Raw genomic sequence first — 23,996 nt, 5'->3', positions numbered from 1 at the left:
TAGTTTCTTGGCTTTACTCGATGAGACCCCTTGAGGATAGACCCCCTTTGGAAGAAGGAGTCACTGGGATGACGGTGTTGAGGAAAAGAAGGGAACCAAGTAGGGTTGGAAAGGCAGCACTTTTGGTCTTCCCGGTGGTCTCCGTTGGCGGGTCGTTACTCCGGATGTGGATGTCCCATGAAGGTGAAACTGGCTGTGGGCCTCGAAAAGGCTTGGGTAAAGAAGATAAGAACCTTGATGGCCTTGGATGACTTTTGGTAGCGATGGGTGCAGTGGCAGAAGTAGGTGCCGGGTTTTGGGATTTCACGGTTTACCGACTTTCAGTTCTTTGGTGCTGCAGCCACAACACTGACCTCAGGAGGGCTTCCGGTGAACTGTACATGACCACTGGACCGGAGTGTGGACTCTAGCCGAGTCTAGACACAAAGGACAACTTCTTTAGATTCTGGTGGCAAGAAACCCACAGGCAGACACTCCTCTGCAGGCATAGACCTTGGACCTTCTCCGGCGTGGACAAATGTCGTGGCAAGGATTACCCTTGAAGTATTCTTCAATGATTTGGAACTTTCACAGCTCCAGGTGTCAAACAGCACTATGCCAGGGTACCCCCTCTTCTGGCAATACACAGGAACTTGGCTTCGAGCGGTTACGAACACTCCTGCAGACACTGGGTGAATCAGATGAACTTCCTGGCTCCAGGTTGATCAGGCACTCCTCTTCTGGACTTACGACGATCCCTTCTCCGCATGGCAGGCACACAGGACTGGCTTCCAGGACACATCGGGTAAAGAGCAGCAGGTGCACGATGTTCCCATCGTAGCTACAGTAAGAGGTCGCCTATCCAGGTCCTCTCTGCTTCAGTCTTTGAATCAGCACTGCAGCTTTCAGATCAGATGAAGAGATGCAGTCGCAAAGCAAGCTTAAGATGACTTCGGAATCAAGTTTTTTGTTTCTTCATTTGACTTTATTTTCAACTTCAAGCTTCTAACAAGGAGGTGAGTGTAAGGCCCACTGTTATACACAACACTCCCCATTCACTCAGGTTGAGCCAGGGTCAGCCAGCCAATCAGACACCAGTGCTTTCATGCAGGCAGCACCCAATCAGGCTCACAGGCATCCAGGCTATTAGCTAGAAACCAGGCTCGCACAACACAGGATGTGGATTGGGGGCTACTCCCCAGCCTTTCAGTGCACTATCCTCCATTCATTACAGATTCAGTCAGGGCGAGCTCAGGCATTGTGTCACACAACCAAAACCAGCCACCCACAACAAAGAATGCATATTGACTAGTCACTCCATTCAGGTAGTCGCCACCCCAAGGGTCTACCCACAACAAGCATCCCCTGGGAAGGCTCCATTGAGTCTGGCAGGAGGCAGCCCCAGGGCCATATATGGTACTTCCACCTAACAGCCTTTCGGAGTAAGGGAACAGAGCCAGGACCTCACAGGACTTTCAGAAATAAGGGGTTAAAGCAAAGGAAACCAAAAGGCCACCTGTGGCCATTTTTCCTTTGTGTAGGAATCCGTTGATTCCTATGGCAGGGCCTGGGTATCCCAAAAATGGAAGATACCCAGAGCCACTGTCACATCAGCATGTAGCTACCACCAGCCCATACCCTGCTCTGTGGGCAATACACATGTTCCCAAAAACATACACTAGGGGTACAAGAGTGTACCCTTACCCATGGGTGCCTTAACGGAGGAGCCTGAGAAACTTGGAAAGAAAAACCGCAGCGTTTTCCAACACAATAACGTTGTATTTATGTTTGCGGTCGCTTCAAAAGCGACCACAAACATAAATACAACGATTTTAAACCTGCGGTTTTATTTCTAAGTTTTCCGGGCTCCTCCAGCCCAGAAAAACTAGAAAAAAAAACCTAGCTAGTGCTTATTTTTTAAAAAAAATAAAAAAATAAATAGCACTTACCAAGATTCAGCTGCAGCTTTCCTGCTCTGGTCTCCGGTCCCCGTCCTCCGCGTACAGCGCTAATGAAGGGAAAGCCACCCAGCGGTAGCTTTTGTTTACTACAGCTGGCTGGCTTTTCCTTCATTAGTGCCACAAAAGCCAGAACAGGAGGGCATCCATTTCACAAAATGGATGCGCCCCTGTGCTTGCTTTTGCGAATTTTGAGCTGAATAGCTCAAAATTTTACATAGGAAGTTTTAAAAAAGAGAATGCTAGTATTTTTTTTTTATGTTGCCTATCTATTTTTTAAATAAAATGTTTTACTAGACCATGCCTTTAACTGACTCTTGCAATTGTGTTCTTGAGGCCATCTGTCACAAGGTGTAGAGCAGGGCTGTCCCCAGGCCGGTGGAGCTAGGGAGTAGAGTGCTGGGTGGAGTGCAGAGCTGCTTGTGGGGGACTAGGTTGAGTGTGTGAATGTGTTTGTGGGTGTGGTCGGCTGGATAGTGTGTGAGAGCTGCTTGTGGGGGACTGGGTTGAGTGTGTGAATGTGTTTGTGGGTGTAGTCGGCTGGATAGTGTGTGGAGAGCTACTGGTGGGGACTGGGTGTAGTGTGTGAATCTGTGTGTGTGGTCAGCTTGATAGTGTGTGGAGAGCTGCTTGTGGGGGACTGGATGTAGTGTGTGACTGTGTTTGTGGGTGTGGTCGGCTTGATAGTGTGTGGAGAGCTGCTGGTGGGGGACTGGGTTGAGTGTTTGAATGTGTTTGTGGGTGTGTTCGGCTGGATAGTGTGTGAGAGCTGCTTGTGGGGGACTGGGTTGAGTGTGTGAATGTGTTTGTGGGTGTGGTCGGCTGGATAGTGTGTGAGAGCTGCTTGTGGGGGACTGGGTTGAGTGAGTGAATCTGTTTGTGGGTGTGGTCGGCTGGATAGTGTGTGGAGAGCTACTGGTGGGGACTGGGTGTAGTGTGTGAATCTGTGTGTATGGTCAGCTTGATAGTGTGTGGAGAGCTGCTTGTGGGGGACTGGATGTAGTGTGTGACTGTGTTTGTGGGTGTGGTCGGCTTGATAGTGTGTGGAGAGCTGCTGGTGGGGGACTGGGTTGAGTGTGTGAATGTGTTTATGGGTGTGGTCGGCTGGATAGTGTGTGAGAGCTGCTTGTGAGGGACTGGGTTGAGTGTGTGAATGTGTTTGTGGGTGTGGTCGGCTGGATAGTGTGTGAGAGCTGCTTGTGGGGGACTGGGTTGAGTGTGTGAATCTGTTTGTGTGTGTGGTCAGCTTGATAGTGTGTGGAGAGCTGCTTGTGGGGGACTGGATGTAGTGTGTGACTGTGTTTGTGGGTGTGGTCGGCTTGATAGTGTGTGGAGAGCTGCTGGTGGGGGCTTGGGAGGAGTGTGTGGATGTGTTGTGGGTGTGGTCGGCTGGATAGTGTGTGAGAGCTGCTTGTGGGGGACTGGGTGTAGAGTGTGAATGTGTTTGTGTGTATGGTCGGCTGAATAGTGTGTGAGAGCTGCTTGTGGGGGACTGGGTGGAGTGTGATAATGTGTTTGTGGGTTTGGTCGGCTGGATAGTGTGTGCAGAGCTCCTAGTGGGGGAATGGGTGGAGTGTGTGAATGTGTTTGTGGGTGTGGTCGGCTTGATAGTGTGTGGAGAGCTGCTGGTGGCGGCTTGGGAGGAGTGTGTGAATGTGTTGTGGGTGTGGTCGGCTGAATAGTGTGTTGAGAGCTGCTTGTGGGGGACTGGGTGGAGTGTGTGAATGTGTTTGTGTGTATGGTCGGCTGAATAGTGTGTGGAGAGCCGCTTGTGGGGGACTGGGTGGAGTGTGTGAATGTGTTTGCGTGTGTATGGGGGTGTGGTCGGCTGGATAGTGTGTGCGAAGCTCCTAGTGCGGGACTGGGTGGAGTGTGATAATGTGTTTGTGGGTGTGGTCGGCTGGATAGTGTGTTTAGAGCTGTGGGGGCTTGGGTGGAGTGTGTGAATGTGTTTGTTGGAGTGGTAGGCAGGATAGTGTGTGGAGAGATGCTTGTGGGTGGCTTGGGTGGAGTGTGTGAATGTGTTTGTTGGAGTGGTAGGCAGGATAGTGTGTGGAGAGATGCTTGTGGGTGGCTTGGGTGGAGTGTGTGAATGTGTTTGTGGTCGGCTGGATAGTGTGCGCAGAGCTCCTAGTGGGGACTGGGTGGAGTGTGATAATGTGTTTGTGGGTGTGGTCGGCTGGATAGTGTGTGCAGAGCTGTGTGGGGCTTGGGTGGAGTGTGTGAATGTGCTTGTGGGTGTGGTCGGCTGGATAGCGCGTACAGAGCTGTGGGGGCTTGGGTGGAGTGTGTGAATGTGTTTGTGGGTGTGGTCGGCGGGATAGTGTGTGGAGAGCTCTGGGTGCTTGGGTGCCCATCACCTACACTTGCTGTGATTCATTCATTCCGACCCAAAGGATGGTTTACTCAACAGTGGCCAGGTATGAATTGGGCTGTGGGCGTGCCATTGTGTTCACTTTCCTCTCTTTGCAGGCTTGGATTCTTGGCTGCCACTCAAGCCCTCGGGCCCAGCTACCCAGGAGACCCTGCCCTCGACCCACTCTCTATTTCTGTCTTTGGCCTTCTTTCTACAACTGTTTTTTCTTGTATACTCTCTTGTCTCCGTTGTAAGTATCAAGCCTTCTGTGCCCCTAGAGAACTTGCTTCAATCAAACATTTATGCATATCTTGGGAGATACTACTTTGCTTCAGACTAATAAAAGAAGTGCTGGCAAGAGAGTAGAGTTTACTGATTTTTTGAAACACAGGCCTTCTCTTCCTATCCAGTGAGTAGTGTGGTGCCACAATGTGAGGTCCGGATAAGGGTATAACTTCCCTTAAAGTATGCCCATGCTAGCGTCTGGATTACCCCATGTTGGGAGTCAGTCCTCTTGCTACTTCATACTGTATGATAGGGAGCTCTAGAGAGCTTTAATCCAATCCAGTGTGTAATGCACTCACCTAACACTCCTGATATTGAAATTTAGAATACGACCCCGGGGGTGGGGGGTTACAGCCAATCAGTTTCCAGGGATCAGGGGCTGAAATCTCTTATCTCAGCCCACGTTCCACGGAACCCTCGGGCTGCCTCCACTTCTGTGGGCCGCCATCTTCCCCCCACCCACTCGGTTCTTTTTTTAAAACTATGCCCCCTCTCACCTCTCCTTTCTCCCCTCTTCCCCCTCCCCTCTCCCCTGCCCCACTTCCCTGATTGCGCCGCCGCTGCAGTAGCTTCCGTGGCGCTCGCTGTTCCAGGCCGCCATGGTAATGGAAGACCGTCAGCGTATGGAGCCCCGCCTTCCACAAGCATGGTGGCCATCTTACCAAAGGATTTTCAGTCATTGAATGGGATGAGCGCAGTGTACCGTTCAATTAATGAAATTCCTTTTTTTTTTAGCACCCCAGGTTACCACTTATGTAACACAGGATGCTAGTGGCGTTAGCACCCCGTTCCAAGGGCTGGAATGGGGGATAACGTCCCACTGCCCTCGTTATAGGCCCGAGCAGCCGTCGGGGGGAGAGGTAACGGCTGCTCGGGCCTATAACGAGGGCAGTGGGACGTTATCCCCCATCCCAGCCCTTGGAACGGGGTGCTAACGCCATCTTATTGACCTGTGTGATGTTCTGGATTGTCAGCAATCTAAAAAAAGTATTTGAATGATTTCTTTAAAGGCAAAAGATTTTAAAACTATAACACCTCTATTCTCAGAGAAATACGCTTTTGACGGAATTCATCAAGTTAACTTTGGGCTACAAGCGAATGTATGGCTAGTTTACATATCACAGCTATCCAGTCCCTCAAAATATTTAAAATTGTCTTTGAGAAACCTGTTCAGAATGATGTGTCTTTACCACCAGGTAAAGGACGCTGCAATGAAGTAAGATTGACATGTGTGATCCTGGTTCATGGGCGGAAGAAAGGATGTCCTTCCATCCAAGATGGCGTCTGCCTCCAAAGAGCACGCAGAGCCTTTCCAGCTGGTGGGAATCTACACTCAAAGGAACGGGTTAGATTGGAAAAACAATCCTCCCTGTGTCAGAAATGGAACTTCCTTCCATCTATTACTTGGGCTTCAAGGCTCGCTGTAGTATGTAAACAGCCACCATGTTACTCATCACTAGCACCCTGGGTGGCGGCAGTGGCCAATCAGGTGACTCGGAACGCAGGCTTTACTGGATGGTACAAGCCCATGTTCCGGGCTGCCTGGGCAGCCAGCTCTGCCTTCCTTTCACTTCCCCGCTCCCCCTCACCAATTAGCCCCCGTGTAGTTTTCGGTAACGGCACCGCCACCCTCTGTGCCTGTGCTCGGGCCTTTAACTTGGGCGGAGGTCCGTTACCTACACGATCGGCCCATCACCTCGGGACATATAGCCTCAATAATGTCCTCCCTCCCTGCTGGTATCACCGAGACATCGCTGCTACTTTCACCGCCTTTGCAGCCTGCAAGGGGGGTCGAGGGGGCATGGATCTATCCTTGAATGTTTTTCCTCATTCCGCCATATCCCCACTTCTCACCATACACTGTGTCCGCTGCATCTCAATATTCCATGTTGAGACTAGTTTGGCCAACTGTCCCGGATATTGTGGGATTGTCCCGCAATTAGGGACTCTGTCCCGCAGTTTGCAGAGTGGCTGTGCGGGAAGCAGGTTGTACCGACTTGCGTCGGGACAACCTGCCTCCAGCACAGCCAATCTGCTAACTGAAGTGGGCATTTACACAGCACAGCGCTGCCGCCTGCTGCTTTCTTTCCGAGGGCAGCTCTGCAGCCCTGGTTCCTTTTGAGCCTCCAGGCCCGGCTGTAACGCTCTGACACCTGGCTTCATTGAAAGGCTAATGCTTTGTTCCTGGGGTCGTGATGGTCATATTTGCAGTTAAAAACGTGACCATCACCTCCCAAGGACAAACCATTTGCATTTCAATAAAGCCAGGAATTAAGAGCCATTAAAAAAATGTAAATTAAAAAAGGGGACGGGCCAAACGTGAATGACGTCATTGCCGCCTTGTGGGCAAGTGTCCCGTGAAATACTATCAAAGAGTTGGCCACCCTAGTTGAGACCTACTCCAAAAGAAAAACACTGAGCTAGAGCAGTAGGCAGCGGAGGCACAACTTGACCTCTAAGTGTCCTTCGGTGGTGTACAGAGGCGTTGCTAGGGGGGGCTAAGGGGGCTATAGCCCCTGATCTTTTGGTTGTAGCCCCGGATAGAATCTCAGGAGCTACAGCCAAAAGACTAGCTAGCCCCCAGTCCCAACAGTTCCGACATCAGCGTAGCCCCGGGTCTTTTCCAGACCTAGCAACACCCCTGGTGGTGTACATCACCTCTAAATGTAGCTCATTACTGTCCAATCCTGGATGTCCATGATAGACCTCAAACTCCAATAGGGGCACAGTCAATTCTTCTTTCCAAAGGCAAACACAACATAATTATCCAAACTTGGTTTTCCCACGTGAAACCCAATTGCTCTCAGCCACCTTTGCACCTGGCGCCCCACAGCCCAACTGTGGGGAACCCACAAATCCAAAAGAGCACAAATGGTCTAATATCAAGTAGCCCTCGCACAGAAAAAGAAGTACTTCCTCCCAGCCTCCATATGAGAAGCCACAGTGCAGGCCCTTAGCTGTGGAAAACCACACTCACAGATATCACAGACCTCACACAGATGCAACCGCGCCACCTCCACATTTGTGGGTGCCCACTATTCCCTCTCCCTGCATGCATTCTGGCCAGAGTCTAGACTATGATGTGTCTTATTCAAAGCCCCTCTCCAACAAGAAGCAGTGCCATCAAACTGACCTTGTCAAGGGGATCTCACGCCCCCCCCAAGCCCTGGCCGGACTGGCAATAGCTAAGTGCAAGGAAAAGAAGACCCGAAGCCTGGCCTTCTCTAACAGGATGCCAAGGCTCCGGAACTCCTTACCCTCTCCAACAGATTCACTCCTCAGTGATCAACCTCAGAAACAATCCTTAAAAACTTCTTAAGTGCCAAGGACGAGTATGCTCGTCTTTTTTGCATAGACTTGCATAATAGCCGAGCGCTTTTTTAAAGGCTGCATCTTTTGGGGGTCTTATCACTTGTGGAAGACTGAAAGCCATTTTTCTCACTGTCCTCCCAGGAAAATCTCCTAACCCCAGTCTTTTGTAACTGGTCTGGGATGTCACTCTTCCAGACACCGGAGGTAGTCAGCACCGTGAGCACCCTCTCTGCCACCCCACCAAAGCTGTGCATGCTCTGCCGTTAGGGCATCGCACTAACACTTGCAAACAGGGCCGGTGCTATCACTAGGCAAGGTTAGGCGCTTGCCTATATGTGGACATTAACACCTCCACGCTAATTGTATACTAACTGCCTTGCCTGTAATAGCAGCAGCCCTGTCTGTCTGCAGGCTGAGGCTGACTGCAGCAGCAGCAGATCAGGCGGTGCCGCCACGCTGCGAAAGTTGGGGTCGGGCAGGGTCATGAATGGCATGGACGTGGCAGCGCTGGCACGGTCTGGCACCTGCACATTTGCACTCCACGTGGCAGGCCATAAACGAAGCACCATATGATACGTTCCCCCTCGAGTCTCGACCGATAGTCATGATGGTCATGGTGTGAGGGATCCATGTGATAAAATCGCGGCAAAACTGGCCGTGGACACAAAATATTGCGGCAAACAGGCTGTGGTTTTGCCACCGCAATCCATGTAAAGGATGCATGGAACACCCCCAGACCCATTATACCATTTAGGGGAAGCGGGGGACACCCCCGCTCGCCTTATATGGCATAATGGGGTACACCTTTACCAGGTCAAACCACTGAATTTTTGCCACGATTCTTTGCACAGGCGACATTTTGCTGCGATTTTATCACTGCATACCGGTGTGAGTCTATCAGGGAATGCTGCAGTGCACTGTGCAGCCTGGCTGCGCCCGCTGCCCTGAGCCTGTTAACTTATTGGTCCACAGTCCGGACCGTCCATTAGACGTGGTGGCCTGCGCACCCCGGCTGGAGGACGGCAGCAGCCTTTTGCTGTGTGGTGCGCCAGGCCAGTGGTAACTGTTGCATAGGCCACTCATCCTGGACAGGGCAGCCCCTGCTGTGCGGTGAGAGTGGCCCTGGGGCTGGGCCCTGCCTGTACTGGATCATGTGCTGAGAACAGTCCGTCCAACGTAGCGCAGGTGAGGACTCCACACTAATTGTATACTGCCTTGCCTTGAAAGGATCGACAATGCTTCCTTTGCACACTCCATTCTCCTCTTCAAATCCCCCTAGCAGGAACTGGTATCTGTGTTAACATGTGTGCTCTACTCTACTGCGCATGCAACACCAGGAGACTGACACTGTGCAGATTGCATGCTCGTGTGTGCTCTGTCTCCTTCACACTCCACTACACAAAAGTTAGTGCGTCCCATGCAAACATTTGTAAAACTTAGTTCGGTTGCACGCCCATTTGTAACCTTAATCTAAATGCACTGACTATAACAGTGGCAAATGGCAAGGAGTGTAGGCAGAGGTGCATGCGTGCAATATATTATACATTAACTTAGCTCACTTTGTTAACACGCCTGCTGTAGACGCCCCAACTGTGTGCAGTGCAAACTCTTCCGGTCAATGGCACTAATACAAGCAGGACCGACTCCACCTTCCAACCTTCCAAGGTCAATCAATAACATGGCTGCCATTTCCTTCCTTGGGGCAACACTTGTTCTTGACAGAGCAAGGACCTCGAATATTGTAGCCAGTCACCAACGCTGCCCATTTGGGGATTCGGAATATAGCTTTTCAATGCATCCAGGGGAGCTGGTGGCAAGAAATTCATGGAATGCCCCACGTGGAAATAAATACAGGATGTTTAATGAGACCCTGGAATGCAGGTAATCCCAGTGTCCCTGCAGGTCACAGAGTATTCCTGATTTTCGGACATTGTTTTGGTGATTACATCAAATGCGAGATACATGGGTGGGCCGAGTTGCCCCATCTGCCTGCGTGGGACACTTGTGCCCATTTAAGTTTGCAGTCCATTGACTACCTAAGGCCATGCTAATCCCTATGGCCAGCCATTCCCACCCACTTCCAGCCCAAAAGGCATCCACTCCTGGGATGTCATTGAGCTCGCTTTACTCAAGCCAATAGCCCCATATCGCCCAAGGTCATCTGAGTCAGACCTTGGCCCCATCAGTCAGGCTGCACCAGGCAAAAGATGTTTTGAGTACGTGCAGTTCATTACTGCTCGGTCACAGCTCTGCTCAAGTAGGTCGCTTTGAAATACAGTTGTTGCTTTCTATGAAAATGAAAATAAAGTTTTGAAAAAAGAAAAAGGGGAGTTTGTGGCTGTGAGGAGTGCCGACTCATCACCACACTTCCTCTACTAGTGGAGTGCAAGGTAACCTATTTAAGGGAACATCATGACACTAATTTATTTATTTTTATGTATTTTATTGTTCTTTTATACAGTGCTTATACACAGGTGGAGTGGTTCAAAGCGCTTCAAGGCGTGAAGGGAACAAGGAAATACAGTAATCACTCTTAGGCCTTGAAGTTTCCGAGTGATTGACAGAAACATTTGCATACTTGTCCTGACAGCATTTCACGTAGTGCAAGTGCATGAAGTGTTACAGTAGCAACCAAGCTAGGGAGAAGGCACACAAAAGAGGGGTTGGGGGGGGACAGGACGGTATGCAGTGATTATCATGAATCCCAAAATAACTAATACCCTTATAACAAACCTAAAATAACGAATTCCAAAATATTGAATTCAGAAAAAAACTAAAAAAGGGGTTGGGGGGGAGATAGTGGTTTTGGGGTTGAGGGAAAAGTATTAAGAACAGAAAAATGGGGTGGGGGGTTGTGGGGAACCCCCCCAAAAACAACGATTTGGGAATTCGTTAGTATGGTATTAGCCCTGGTACATTTATGTCATGAATGCGTACAGACGGAGGTGAGAGGACGGGGAATCTGGGAGGAACAAATGAGTCCAGTCCAGCAGAGCCCTGTGTTAAGTGCAGAGAGGTTGCCCCGCTCATGGAGCGTGATCAGAAAGTGCAGTAATGCTGAACATAGTGCAGTGGCCCGGAGGCAAGTGCAAGAGACTGGCGGGGGAGCCTGGGACTTGTAAGGCTCTGGAGGTGAACCAGGCAACCAGTCAGCAAAACTGAACTGAGTTAGGGAGGAGAAGGAGGGTGGAGAGAAAAAGAACAGAGGTTAGCAGTGGAGAGGGAGAGAAGGAGGAAGAGAAGAGGAAGGACTTGAGGACTTTACAGAACTTAAGGTGCTCTGGCTCAAGACGGAGAGAGGCAGGGAGGCTGTTCCAGAGGGAGGCACCTGCAGAGGATAGAGATCTACCCCCAAATCTCTGTTTGTGAAAGTGGATCAACTGCAGAGAGTTGGAGGATGACGAGTGGAGGACTCTAGAGGGAGAGTATTTAGGAAGAGAGCATTGTAGATAGTGCAGGCCCCGGCCCCAGAAAGCCTTATGGATTATGCAGAGGGTCTTGAACTTTATCCTTGCAGCCACGGGGAGTCAGTGGAGGGATTTCAGCGATGGAGAGATGCGGTCCCTGGGCTTGAGGCCAAGGATAAGTCTTGCAGTTCTGTTCTGTATGAGTTGTAGAGGACAGAGAGTAGAGGTAGGAAGATTGAGAAAGAGACTGTTGCAATAGTCCAGCCTATAGACAACTAGGGTTTGCGAGGTGGTGTTTCTCTGGGGGAAAGTGAGGAAGGCAATTTGTGGTGGGACTTTTTGGAGATGTCTGAGATGTGAGAGGAGAAGGAGAGATGACCCCTAGATTGTTTGCCTCATTGGTAGGTGAGGGCGCTGGGCCTAGGGAGGTTGGCCAGTGTGAGAGTGGGAAAGCGGGAGTAGGGGTCCCAATGAGTACGATCTCTGTCTTACTGGCATTCAGGCAAAGATGGTTAGGAGCAAACCAAGACTGACCTGTAGATAGACAGTCTGGAATGAGCGTGGAGGAGGGGGCCAAGGGTAGCCTGAAAGAGAGCTGCGTGTCATCAGCAGAACACTGAAAGTTAGAGGTAAAGGTAGAGATCCTGTGGGCCATGTAGATATTGAAAAACCAGGAGGATAGGTTAGATCCCTGGGGTGACACCACAAGTAGAGAGAGTAATAGAGGAAGGAGACAAAGTACCCAATTTCCACCTCGGAGGGCTGGTCAGGGAGAAAGGTGGTGAGCCATGCCGGGGCCTGATCTGTGATGCCCAAGGTATCATGGAGACGGGTGATCAGGATGTTGTGGTTTACCATATCAAAAGCAGAAAAGAGGTCGAGAAGAATGAGGACAGAGAGAGAGTTAGAGTCAAGATTTGAGAGCAGGTCTGCACAGGTGTTCAGAAGAGCAGTTTCCGTGCCTCTGGATGCTCTAAAGGCAGACTGATGGTCACGGAGACAACCAACCAATTCAGTGTGCAGGGTAAGTTGAGTGATAGCAAAACAAAAGAAAGCCAGACTGTGTTCACTTTATCAGCCAGCATCAAGCATCAGTCGTCAATACAAGCAAAGCCTGCTGTGTGCATCCCTGTGTACAATAAGTGTCACACTGACATAAACTCCCCATGCACTGTGAAAGAATCCCTTTAAATAATAACCCTGCACAAGCGATTAACTCTTGGTTGCTGTTCCGGGCCATCTCTCAACCTGCCATCACCCGCTGCGAGCGTGTGTGCAGCTGACACACAAACGTATCCAAGAACCTTCACAAGGCAGTCAGCCTGCCTGGATACAGTGTACCAGTGACATGACAGTTCTCTTACAGTTTAATGTGAAGAAAGTGCATTGGAATCCATACACAGCAGAAGACGTGAGCAATGTGTCAGGTGAATGTAACATAATGGGTTGCAGCAATCAGTAACAAAATAGTGACGGTCGGTTGAGAACGGTTAGGACCCAGAAGGATTGTGGGGGGGGGAGCCAATCTGACAGTTTGCCTAGTGTGGTGAAATTCCTTGCATCGGCCCTGCTTGCAAATGATCCCCCCCCTCACCCCCCTCAAAGCTGAGGGTTGTTGTGCACTTCTGGTAACCTATCAGGTTTACTGAAATGACAGATTGCCTCCATCGGGAGGATAGCTCAGGAGATACGCACTCACCTTGGAAGCAAGACGACGTGGAGCAACACAGGTTCAATTTCCCGGTCGTGCTTAGAAACCTCTGGGTATTAAGCGTGTTATAAATAACCAATAACAATTACTTTACTCCAGATCTGTGTGTCTGTGTGGAGCGCTGTGTTGCCATGAAATGTATGTTTGAGTTTTACAGCTATCTAAGTAAAAGTAATTATATGCATATGTTATTTTATGTGAATTTGCTGTTGCATTGGGATGCGAAAGTAGAAGAACTGTTGGTATTTCTATGGATGCGTGTTAGCCCAAGATATGCAGACTCGTTCTCTTTCATATATCACAACCATAAATATGTGCCCTTCTCACTCTCAGGAACATGGGGACCCCCAGCCTTGAAAACATGTCTTTGAATGTAAAAGGTTGCAGTGCAATCGAGCTCACTTTCAGCACAAAACACTAGGTCAGAGTCACACAAACTGCTTAAGATCCCAGCACAGGAGAGTTAAAGACACTGTCACTAACCCACAATGGCAGGGCAGTACGTGAGTAATATCGCACAGGTTCTGTTTTGTGCAGTGCCAAATGTTCCTTTGGGAGCTTTCGGTGCTGCTATAGACACAGGGCCCGGTGCATGGAAATGTGCACAGAAATCCCGCAGGGGTCGGGCGCCGAGAAGGGCACTACGTGAGCCAGCGCACAGAATAATAAATGCGCACCCTGCGGATGAATGGAATTGTTTGCGCAAAGTAACCGTATTCGCAAGTCGTGGCCGGAACGCAACTGGCACGCCCACACGCAAAGCATAAACAGCCAGATCAGATCAGATATCTTTGCGCACTCCACTGGGCGCAAATACGCACACCATTCAAACACTATGTGGGATCCCCCGCAAGCAGACCTGCATCTCGGGGACCGTGCACAGGGCCCCCCGTAACTGTACCTGGCACTCCGACACCTGCATATTAAAAATCATATCTCGGTCTAAACTCAGAAAATCTGCGTGCGAACCCCCATTAACCAGTCCTGCACCCCGCTACACTGCTTACGCGCACCCATCATTTACATCGGAAACCCCAATTGAGTGCACACACCCCAAAATCCGACATACAACCCCACCTCTGTGCTGAAATTCCTACGCGCAAGTATACTTACACCTTCCTTCGGGTGGCAGATCGTATGAAGGACTTGCATGTCCATTTCCCGGCCGTGAGGTTGTGCGATCGAATATATGAATATGTCCCGTGCAATTGTGGGCCTGCGAGGGACTGTCTGCGGGCTGTCCATCGTAGCGCCCACTTTTTCGCATATTCTTCCCCATTTTTGAGTTCTGCCCTTTCCAGCCCTCTGCACAAGCAACGTCCATGCTCTGCTTTCTGCTTGGAGTCTCGCGCAAGACCCTCGACGGCTAGCACAGACATGCCAAACAAGCGCAAACTCCACGCAAGTCCAAGAAAAGTACAGCTCATTCAATTCCATGAATCAACAGTCAGATTTGCGTGCGCAAGTACCCGATTTTCCGTGCAGATAATTCCATGAATCGGGACCACGGTATAAATATTGCACAGAGCAGGAAATGAGCCTGAACGGCGGTCTTGCTGGAGCGCTGCACTGCGTTGTCCCCAGACACTCACAGATCTGCTCTGAAGCTATGTTATTCCACGGACCGTGCAACCCACAGGAAGCTTTCAGAAGACCGCAGCGCGGCCAGATCTTCTAAAAACAGTCTGCTTGTAAAAGCACAGGTTGCTCGTGGTTGTGCTAAGTCAGCTGCAGAACAGGATGCTCCCATCAACCGAGTTATCACATGCACAAGCAACCACGTTTAGCAGACTCAAAAATTGAATACAGAAACAGCCAACGCATGAAATACTTGTTGCAGCTGTTCAAACTGGTATATATGTCCTGCAATATAGAAACATTATTTTCTTAAGGTGATTAGTGTTACCAATCAAAACTGCAGAGCCCAGCTTCCATTGTTCGCTCAAAAGTGTTTCTTAGTGAATCACAATAAGACATGTTTCAAATTTAAAATTGTGGGTATTCTTATGTTTCCATAATGCTCTTTGCTGTTATGCAAATTGTCAGGATTGGGGTCTATGAAGAGATTCTGTATTGCATGACCTGGCCTGTGGGAGCGCCCCTCGGCCCTGCCCCCTCCTCCCCACTGCTCCACCCCTTCCAGGATAAGAGGGTTCCCCAGGAAATGTTTTCCATTTCCAGCACTGAATATTGGGTAACATAACATAACATAACATGTGAGAGTTTTGTTTGTGGGCAATGAGCTGGTCACTTGGGAGCAATGGAAAGGTTTATTTGTTTGAGCCAGGACCGGTACAAGGATTTATGCGGTCCCAGAAAACGTGCTTGCTTGCCACACCTCCCTTCAATAGGGCCACATCTGAGTTTTTAGGGAACAAAGGATGCCCGCTGGCGACAATAGGTAACTGGTGCCCTGGGCCTCTAGTTAGAATTGCCATTTTTCCACACCAGCCATGGTCTGAGCTATCTGGTTGTCCTTTGGCATCTTTGTTAAGGTCTCATGGAGGTATGTAGGAACCTGTGGAAGTTATAGGTGGACTTATTCTGGGGATTTAAGATGGTCTTCTGGGGTCATTCCTATGGCCTGGGTGGAAAATGCAAGGACCTGATGGAAGCCATGTGTACATTTCATGGAGGCTGAGGCTCTGTAGGAACTACGCGACTGTTGGAGCAAAGTGTGTGTCTGCCATGGCAATGCAAATGTATGTTGGGGGCTACGTGAGCGCCTTCAATGGGACGTTGTGAGGGTCTACGATTGGAGCGATGTGGTTATCTATTTCAGCACCAGGTCTTTGGTTGCTATTGAAGATCTTACATGGTCTTTGAAGGGCCTCTATGAGGGTTTGGCGACACTATGTGATTGTTGAGAGCTATGTCAGTTTCTGTTGGGAGCAAGTTGAGGATCATTTGATCACTGTGTGAGAATTTGTTGGCTCTCTGTGGGGATCTGTTGGGATTGATGGAAGGGTTTCTGAGGAACTAGGTCCAGTATTTCTGGGAGCTACTTGAGTGTCTGTTTGGATCTATGTGAAGGTTTGTTGGGTTCTCCGGGAAAGTTTGTCGGGAGCAAAAGAAGGTTCTGCTGATAATATTTGAAAGTCTATTGGGTGATACGCGAGAGCCGTCTCAGGGATGCTGCATGAGGATCCATGTGTGTCTTGGAAGTCGCTATCGTCAGAAAACCCACAATTGGCATGGTCACGCATACCAGGGTATGACTGAGAGGATAGAGTCATATCATCGATTCCAATCATCCGTATTAGACTGGAGTGCTGGAGTGTTATTTGTGGGGGAGGGGCTAAGAAGAACGTCACTCTTAGCATGGGTGGACTTAAACTGGGAGATGTTTCTAAAGCCTGGTATGGCTGAATCAGAGTCAGGACACACATATCATATTCCTTTGACATGGTATTCCTCTACTGGACTTTCAGGGACATCCATGTTATGAAAGATCTCTCCAGATTACGATGAAATGTATATTCATGATGCACTCTCCTCCAAATGTAGTGACAGCTTCCTCTCCCATTTCTTCAGACAGGTCAGCAAAACGGAGGGCCTTTCTTTGGCCGCCGCCCACGGGTGTCACTTCCACGAGGTGTCCGCCTGCCAGGACTTTGAGGCGGTGCAGCTGGTCTTCCACGAGGCGGTGCGCCAGGTGAGACGAGAGGCGGAGAGGCACCTATCAGTCCGGCCATTGTTCATCACAGAGGAGAAGGCCCCCGTCACGCTGTCATCTGCCACCCCGCTGCCCGCCAAGCACAGCTTGGCCACACTTGCTACGCTCTCTGCTGCCAACTACCGCGAAATCCCATCCGTGGCCCAAGCGAAGCTGGTCACCGTGAAGTCGTCCAGGGCGCAGAGCAAGCGCAAGGCCCCCACGCTCACCCTCCTGAAGGGCTTTAAAATATTTTAGTGTCTTCTGGGACAGTAGAGGACAACTGTAACTATTCAGCATTGGTCAGGTGCCACAAAGCATTATGGGAGGGGCACCCAAAATGGCGGACTTCTTATAGAGGCCATCCTAGAATGCTCAAGCCTCTCTGACAATGGGGCTGGAAGAAACTCCCCACGGGTCTAACCCTTACCCCTGAGTGGTCAGGCTCTGCGAAGTATTGCCCGGCTCCACCCCAAATGTAGGCAGGTCATAAGGTTCCCATGACGGATTCCAGCCTCCTCAACATGGCCGACCATCGAAGACTACCTCCGAGGAAGGAACTCTGGCTCCCCAGGGCTGCAGAGCTGGAGGACCCCTTGATCGGTCTTCTCAATGTCTCCAGTTTGCATGGGCCCCCAATGAGAACGTATCGAGGAGGTCCTCGAGGCAAGGAAACGGTGCGCAAAGCGAGGCCTCTGCTGTCGCGAAGTTCCTCTGACTGCGTTGCTTGTGTTCGGCTTTCCTTCGCCTCTGTTTCACCTTGTCAGCAATTTGCACGCTCTTCTGATTTGCACTTTGAGAACCAGAGAACACTCTGTCTGAAAGGCCTGGGGAGAAGATAAGAGGCCAATGGGTGCCAGTAAGATGGCAGTCTCATCTCACTGCTGCGCATCTGCATGACCTGGCTCGCCTGGTGTGATTATTTGGCTAACCCCATACCCATAAGAGCCATTCTTTGGGCACATTTACCTCTTCATACCTTTACTTCTTCAGTATTCACTAGGCACACATTCACTTCATCACATTTACCTCTTCATACCTTTACTTCTTCAGCACTCACTTGCCACACATTCACTTCATCACATTTACCTCTTCATACCTTTACTTCTTCAGCACTCACTTGCCACACATTCACTTCATCACATTTACCTCTTCATACCTTTACTTCTTCAGCATTCACTTGCCACACATTCACTTCATCACATTTACCTCTTCATACCTTTACTTCTTCAGCATTCACTTGCCACACATTCACTTCATCACATTTACCTCTTCATACCTTTACTTCTTCAGCACTCACTTGCCACACATTCACTTCATCACATTTACCTCTTCATACCTTTACTTCTTCAGCACTCACTTGCCACACATTCACTTCATCACATTTACCTCTTCATACCTTTACTTCTTCAGCACTCACTTGCCATACATTCACTTCATCACATTTACCTCTTCATACCTTCACTTCTTCAACATTCACTTGCCATACATTCACTTCTTCACATTTACCTCTTCATACCTTTACTTCTTCAACATTCACTTGCCATACATTCACTTCTTCACATTTACCTCTTCATACCTTTACTTCTTCAGCACTCACTTGCCACACATTCACTTCATCACATTTACCTCTTCATACCTTTACTTCTTCAGCACTCACTTGCCATACATTCACTTCATGACATTTACCTCTTCATACCTTTACTTCTTCAACATTCACTTGCCATACATTCACTTCTTCACATTTACCTCTTCATACCTTTACTTCTTCAGCATTCACTTGCCACACATTCACTTCATCACATTTACCTCTTCATACCTTTACTTCTTCAGCATTCACTTGCCACACATTCACTTCATCACATTTACCTCTTCATACCTTTACTTCTTCAGCATTCACTTGCCACACATTCACTTCATCACATTTACCTCTTCATACCTTTACTTCTTCAGCACTCACTTGCCACACATTCACTTCATCACATTTACCTCTTCATACCTTTACTTCTTCAGCATTCACTAGGCACACATTCACTTCATCACATTTACCTCTTCATACCTTTACTTCTTCAGCATTCACATGCCACACATTCACTTCATCACATTTACCTCTTCATACCTTTACTTCTTCAGCACTCACTTGCCACACATTCACTTCATCACATTTACCTCTTCATACCTTTACTTCTTCAGCATTCACTAGGCACACATTCACTTCATCACATTTACCTCTTCATACCTTTACTTCTTCAACATTCACTTGCCACACATTCACTTCCTCACATTTACCTCTTCATACCTTTACTTCTTCAACATTCACTTGCCACACATTCACTTCTTCACATTTACCTCTTCATACCTTTACTTCTTCAGCATTCACTTGCCACACATTCACTTCATCACATTTACCTCTTCATACCTTTACTTCTTCAGCATTCACTTGCCACACATTCACTTCATCACATTTACCTCTTCATACCTTTACTTCTTCAGCATTCACTTGCCACACATTCACTTCATCACATTTACCTCTTCATACCTTTACTTCTTCAGCACTCACTTGCCACACATTCACTTCATCACATTTACCTCTTCATACCTTTACTTCTTCAGCATTCACTAGGCACACATTCACTTCATCACATTTACCTCTTCATACCTTTACTTCTTCAGCATTCACTTGCCACACATTCACTTCATCACATTTACCTCTTCATACCTTTACTTCTTCAGCACTCACTTGCCACACATTCACTTCATCACATTTACCTCTTCATACCTTTACTTCTTCAGCATTCACTAGGCACACATTCACTTCATCACATTTACCTCTTCATACCTTTACTTCTTCAACATTCACTTGCCACACATTCACTTCCTCACATTTACCTCTTCATACCTTTACTTCTTCAACATTCACTAGGCACACATTCACTTCATCACATTTACCTCTTCATACCTTTACTTCTTCAGCATTCACTTGCCATACATTCATTTCATCACATTTACCTCTTCATACCTTTACTTCTTCAACATTCACTTCTTCACATTCACTTCTTCACATTTACCTCTTCATACCTTTATTTCTTCAACATTCACCAGGCACACATTCACTTCATCACATTTACCTCTTCATACCTTTACTTCTTCAGCATTCGTTTGCCACACATTCACTTCATCACATTTACCTCTTCATACCTTTACTTCTTCGGCATTCACTTGCCATACATTCACTTCATCACATTTACCTCTTCATACCTTTACTTTTTTGGCATTTACTTGCTATACATTCACTTCTTCACATTTACCTCTTCATACCTTTACTTCTTCAGCATTCACTAGGCACACATTCACTTCATCACATTTACCTCTTCATACCTTTACTTCTTCAGCATTTACTTGCCACACATTCACTTCATCACATTTACCTCTTCATACCTTTACTTCTTCAGCATTTACTTGCCGCACATTCACTTCTTCACATTTACCTCTTCATACTGGGAATGGGAACTTACTGACACTCCGCCGCCCATAACAGCCCGTTAATACCGGGTTATTGGGTGGCGAAGACGCTAAGGGCAGTTTGCCGGTAATACTGGCGGGGTACCAGCAAACTCTTAATGACGGCCAAAGAGTCGCTGACTCCCACTCTTAGCTCGAGATTTCTCCTGCATGTTTAGTCCCATTAAAAAATGCTGACAGAAAAGCAGTGAGCCACTTATTCCTGGCACAAAAACAGTATTTGAAATCAATCCCCTGTCTGAGCTCATTATTTAAATGTTTATGGGGGAGTAAGTAATAAACACGAGCCTGAAAGGACAGGACACCGAAGGCCGAGTAGTTTTGTGCGAGGCTTCCAAGCTCGCCCTTAATTGTGGTCAATTGTTTAGATATGAGAGAGAGAGAGAGAGAGAGAGAGAGAGAGAGAGAGAGAGAGAGAGAGAGAGAGAGAGAGAGAGAAAGAGAGAGAGATAACAGACATGCAGTTTTCAGATTCCACTTTCTCACTTAAAATAATTAGTTTTCAGTATTAACGACAATGTAAGAGAGTGTTTTATACAAATTAAAAGTGTAAGCAAAAGGAAAAGGTGATTTTAATGTGAAGGGAGGAAGGTGCAGTACTGGAGTTAGCAGCCATGCAATCTGCGGCGAGAGGGAAGAGCTGTCACCCTTGCTGTGAAGGTTTGGTTGAGCTGTCAAGGAGCTGGGAAAAGGTGAGTCATTGCCGAAGTACATGAAAAAATCCAAAACCCAGGTCAAGCACAATGATTATTTCAACATTACATGGAATACAGTGCAACTTCATGTCGACATGTTTATGGGTAAAGTTTTCTAAAGCGCTTTATCGCCAACAGGAATCACGGTGCAGGCAGGGGAAGTGAGAAAAAATAAAAAGCATTGGCAAAGCCAACAATTTTGGCTTTTGTGTTGGCGTGGGAGAGGCATTTTCCAGAAAGTACCATCGTGGCACTTAATGCGGCAACAGCTGAGAATATGGCGTTAACCATCCGTTCCAAGGGCTGGAATCACTGATAATGGCCCGGGGCTCGAGCGAAGCACTTGGAACCGATGGTTAACACCATTAGCACCCGCTCCATAGGCTGGGACATGGCTAATTTAAAGTATTTTAGGTCTGTGATCAGGTCCCCTTGCGGCGTTCCGTTCACGGAATGAAAAAACTGTTCAAAGATGGCCACCATGGAAAGAGAAGGTGAGGCTCCGTACCAAGCCCCTCTTCCCTTTTTATGGCGGCATGGTTTTTAGAGCTGTGATCCATTACTGTAAATATATTATTGGGGTTTGAAAAATGAAAAATGTGTAATTTTGCCACCGTATTTTGACCTGACTGTGAGGAAGAGTGCCATATTTAATCTGTATATATATGTATATATATATATATATATGTTAAAATTCAATAAATATGTAAATAAAATATAAAAAAAGAAGAGGAATCAGCGGCGGCAATGAGGTAAGTGGGGAATGGGGATTAGTTAAAAAGGGGCTCGGGGTGGGGAGAAGAGGGCAGGCGGGGGAAGCGACCATCAGGCAGCTTGGAACGCAGGCTAATATCGGGAGATTCAGCCCGCGTTCCCACACTCCAGATTGGGTGGCTCTCCCGCTGAGGGTGCTGAATGGTTTTCGTACCTGGGCATATTTTTGGGATATTATGGCATTGCATGCCAAATACAAGAGTGAACAAAGTTGGCTTTGCCAATGCTAGTTTGTAACCAGAAATCAGTGCAAGTACACACAGAATGCTTACAAATCAAGTAGCTGAAGGCACTGTTTTACAGCTGCAATTAAGCCATTACCTTTCAGAAGATTGCACAGAAATATCAACGGCATCCCCTTAACAGCACAGAGTAACAATGAGGTCCATGGGGTGTGCTGGTGGGAGTGGTTTTAGGGAATAGCATGGCCATGAGCCGTCGGTGGGTGGGTAAAAGTCCGAGCAGCCGCCACAACAGTACCTTGCTGTCCTACCATGTAACCATTCTCGTAAGATGTAGTGCCTAGATGCCTCTGAGTTTTGTGCGCTTTATAAATGTCAAAATAAATAAATAAATAAATATGAGGGCCTCACCACAACCCATCTCTTATCTTCACAACTCATGCCAATAGTTATGGCTTGTAAGCAGTGCTTATAGCGCCTCCTACTAGCCAAAGCTAAAAATGAAAAGCCATGAAAGGTGAAATGAAGCGAGATGAGCAAATTACCAGGGTAAATGAAAGTTTTCCAAGACAAACCATATAGTGTGACCTGTGACGCAGGATCAATGAAACATTATAAGTGAGCAGTACACAAAACATCACGGAAAGTTGTGTACTCGCAGAAAGAGAGGAACGTGTTAAGCCATGATAGCGTGACTAGTTACCGTTAAAGGTTTTGAGTTGCTAAATGTGCAAATGAAGCCAGCAGGCTGAAGGCATCCTGCGCGGGGTAGGTTTGAGAAAATGATTCTGGCTATGCCATGGTAAATAAGTGTTGACACCCGACTGCTTTGTGTATTCACCCTTACTGTGCCGCTCCATTGCAGTGTTTTGGGAGATTAGAAAAAGTGCTGTCACCGCAAATTACTTAGTGCCTTAAACAACTTTGCGCTTACTTGTGTGCAAAAGATTCTTTGCTCGTTCCACATATTCATGGATTTCAAAGGGCAAAGTAACCTGATGAGCAAAGAAAACAGAGCTGCACCTAGTCTGCCCACAACACGCCCCCACGCAAACAAAAAACATTGCCAAAAACAACCTCTGCACCTACCTTTGCATCTACCTTTGACCCACAATCCAGCACCCTGGCGAAACTGCTCACGGTTCCCCGTAAATCAAGGCTGCACCCCTGCAAAAATGATTGCGTGGTCCACCGTAAGTCAAGGCTGCACCCTGGAGAAAGTGTGCACGGTCCCCCATAAGTCAAGGCTGTGCCCCTTCTAAACTGCGTGCGTGGTCCCCCTTAAGTCAAGGCTGCACCCCAGCGAAACTGCGAACCGTCACCCCTACCCTCAAGGCACCCAAACTTCTGGCCTACACGCCTAAGTCATAGCAGCTCCCTCAAGTCCTCACACCACTCACCAGCCCCCCTTACCTCTGCCACTACCCCAGGAGGCCCCTTCAAGTCCTGACACCACCCACCACCCCCACTCACCTTCGGCACTACCTCGGGCCAGCCACCTGATAGTATACCCCCTTCTCACACACCCCTCACCTCTGCCACAACCCCCAAGCAGACCCCACAAGTTCTACACCAACCACCAAGTCCTCTTACCCCCACCACTACCCCAGGGAGCCCCCAGGGAGCCCCCTGACAGCACACACCCTCCCCACACACCTCTGACTCCAGCCACTACCCCCAGACAGCCCCTCAATTCCTGACACCACCCCCCACCCCCAGTCACCTCTGCCACTACCCCGGGCCAGCCCCACAAGTTCTACACCAACTCCCCTCACCTCCGCCACTACCCCAGGCAGCCACCTGACAGTACACCCCCTCCTAATGCACCCTCACCTTCGCGACAACCCCAGGCAGCCCCCACAAGTTCTGACACCACCTCCCCACACCCCCCTGACTCCAGCCACCATCCCCCGGAATCTCCCTCAATTCCTGACACCACCCCTAGTCACCTCTGCCACTACCCCAGGCCAGCCCCCTGACAGTAGACCCCATTTCCATCCCCCTCACCTCCTCCACAACCCCCAGGCATCCCCCACGAGTTCCAACACCACCCACCAGCCCCTCTCACCTCACCACTCCCACAGGCAGCCTCCTGTCAGTACACCCCCCTCCCTGCACCCCCCTGCCACTTCCCCCAGGAAGCCCCCTCAAGTCCTGACA

At 48.7% G+C, this 23,996-nt stretch overlaps 1 protein-coding gene across 1 annotated transcript in view; it reads left to right on the top strand.

Moving 5' to 3' along the window:
- The window catches only part of RASL12 (RAS like family 12), a 144,822-nt gene extending 127,201 nt beyond the window's left edge, over positions 1-17,621 (top strand). Inside the window, exon 6 of the mRNA XM_069625090.1 lies at positions 16,543-17,621. Within this exon, the coding sequence (XP_069481191.1) occupies positions 16,543-16,921 (379 nt within the window). The 3' untranslated portion in view covers positions 16,922-17,621. The remainder of the gene's footprint in view (positions 1-16,542) is intronic.
- The last annotated feature ends 6,375 nt before the right edge of the window (positions 17,622-23,996 follow it).

This window comes from Ambystoma mexicanum, chromosome 11 (genome assembly GCF_040938575.1).
Source record: "Ambystoma mexicanum isolate Mex_15411 chromosome 11, UKY_AmexF1_1, whole genome shotgun sequence".
Taxonomy (NCBI): Eukaryota; Metazoa; Chordata; class Amphibia; order Caudata; family Ambystomatidae; genus Ambystoma; species Ambystoma mexicanum.
Note: the sequence above shows the minus strand (reverse complement) of the source record. Positions and strands in the feature narration are given on the sequence as shown.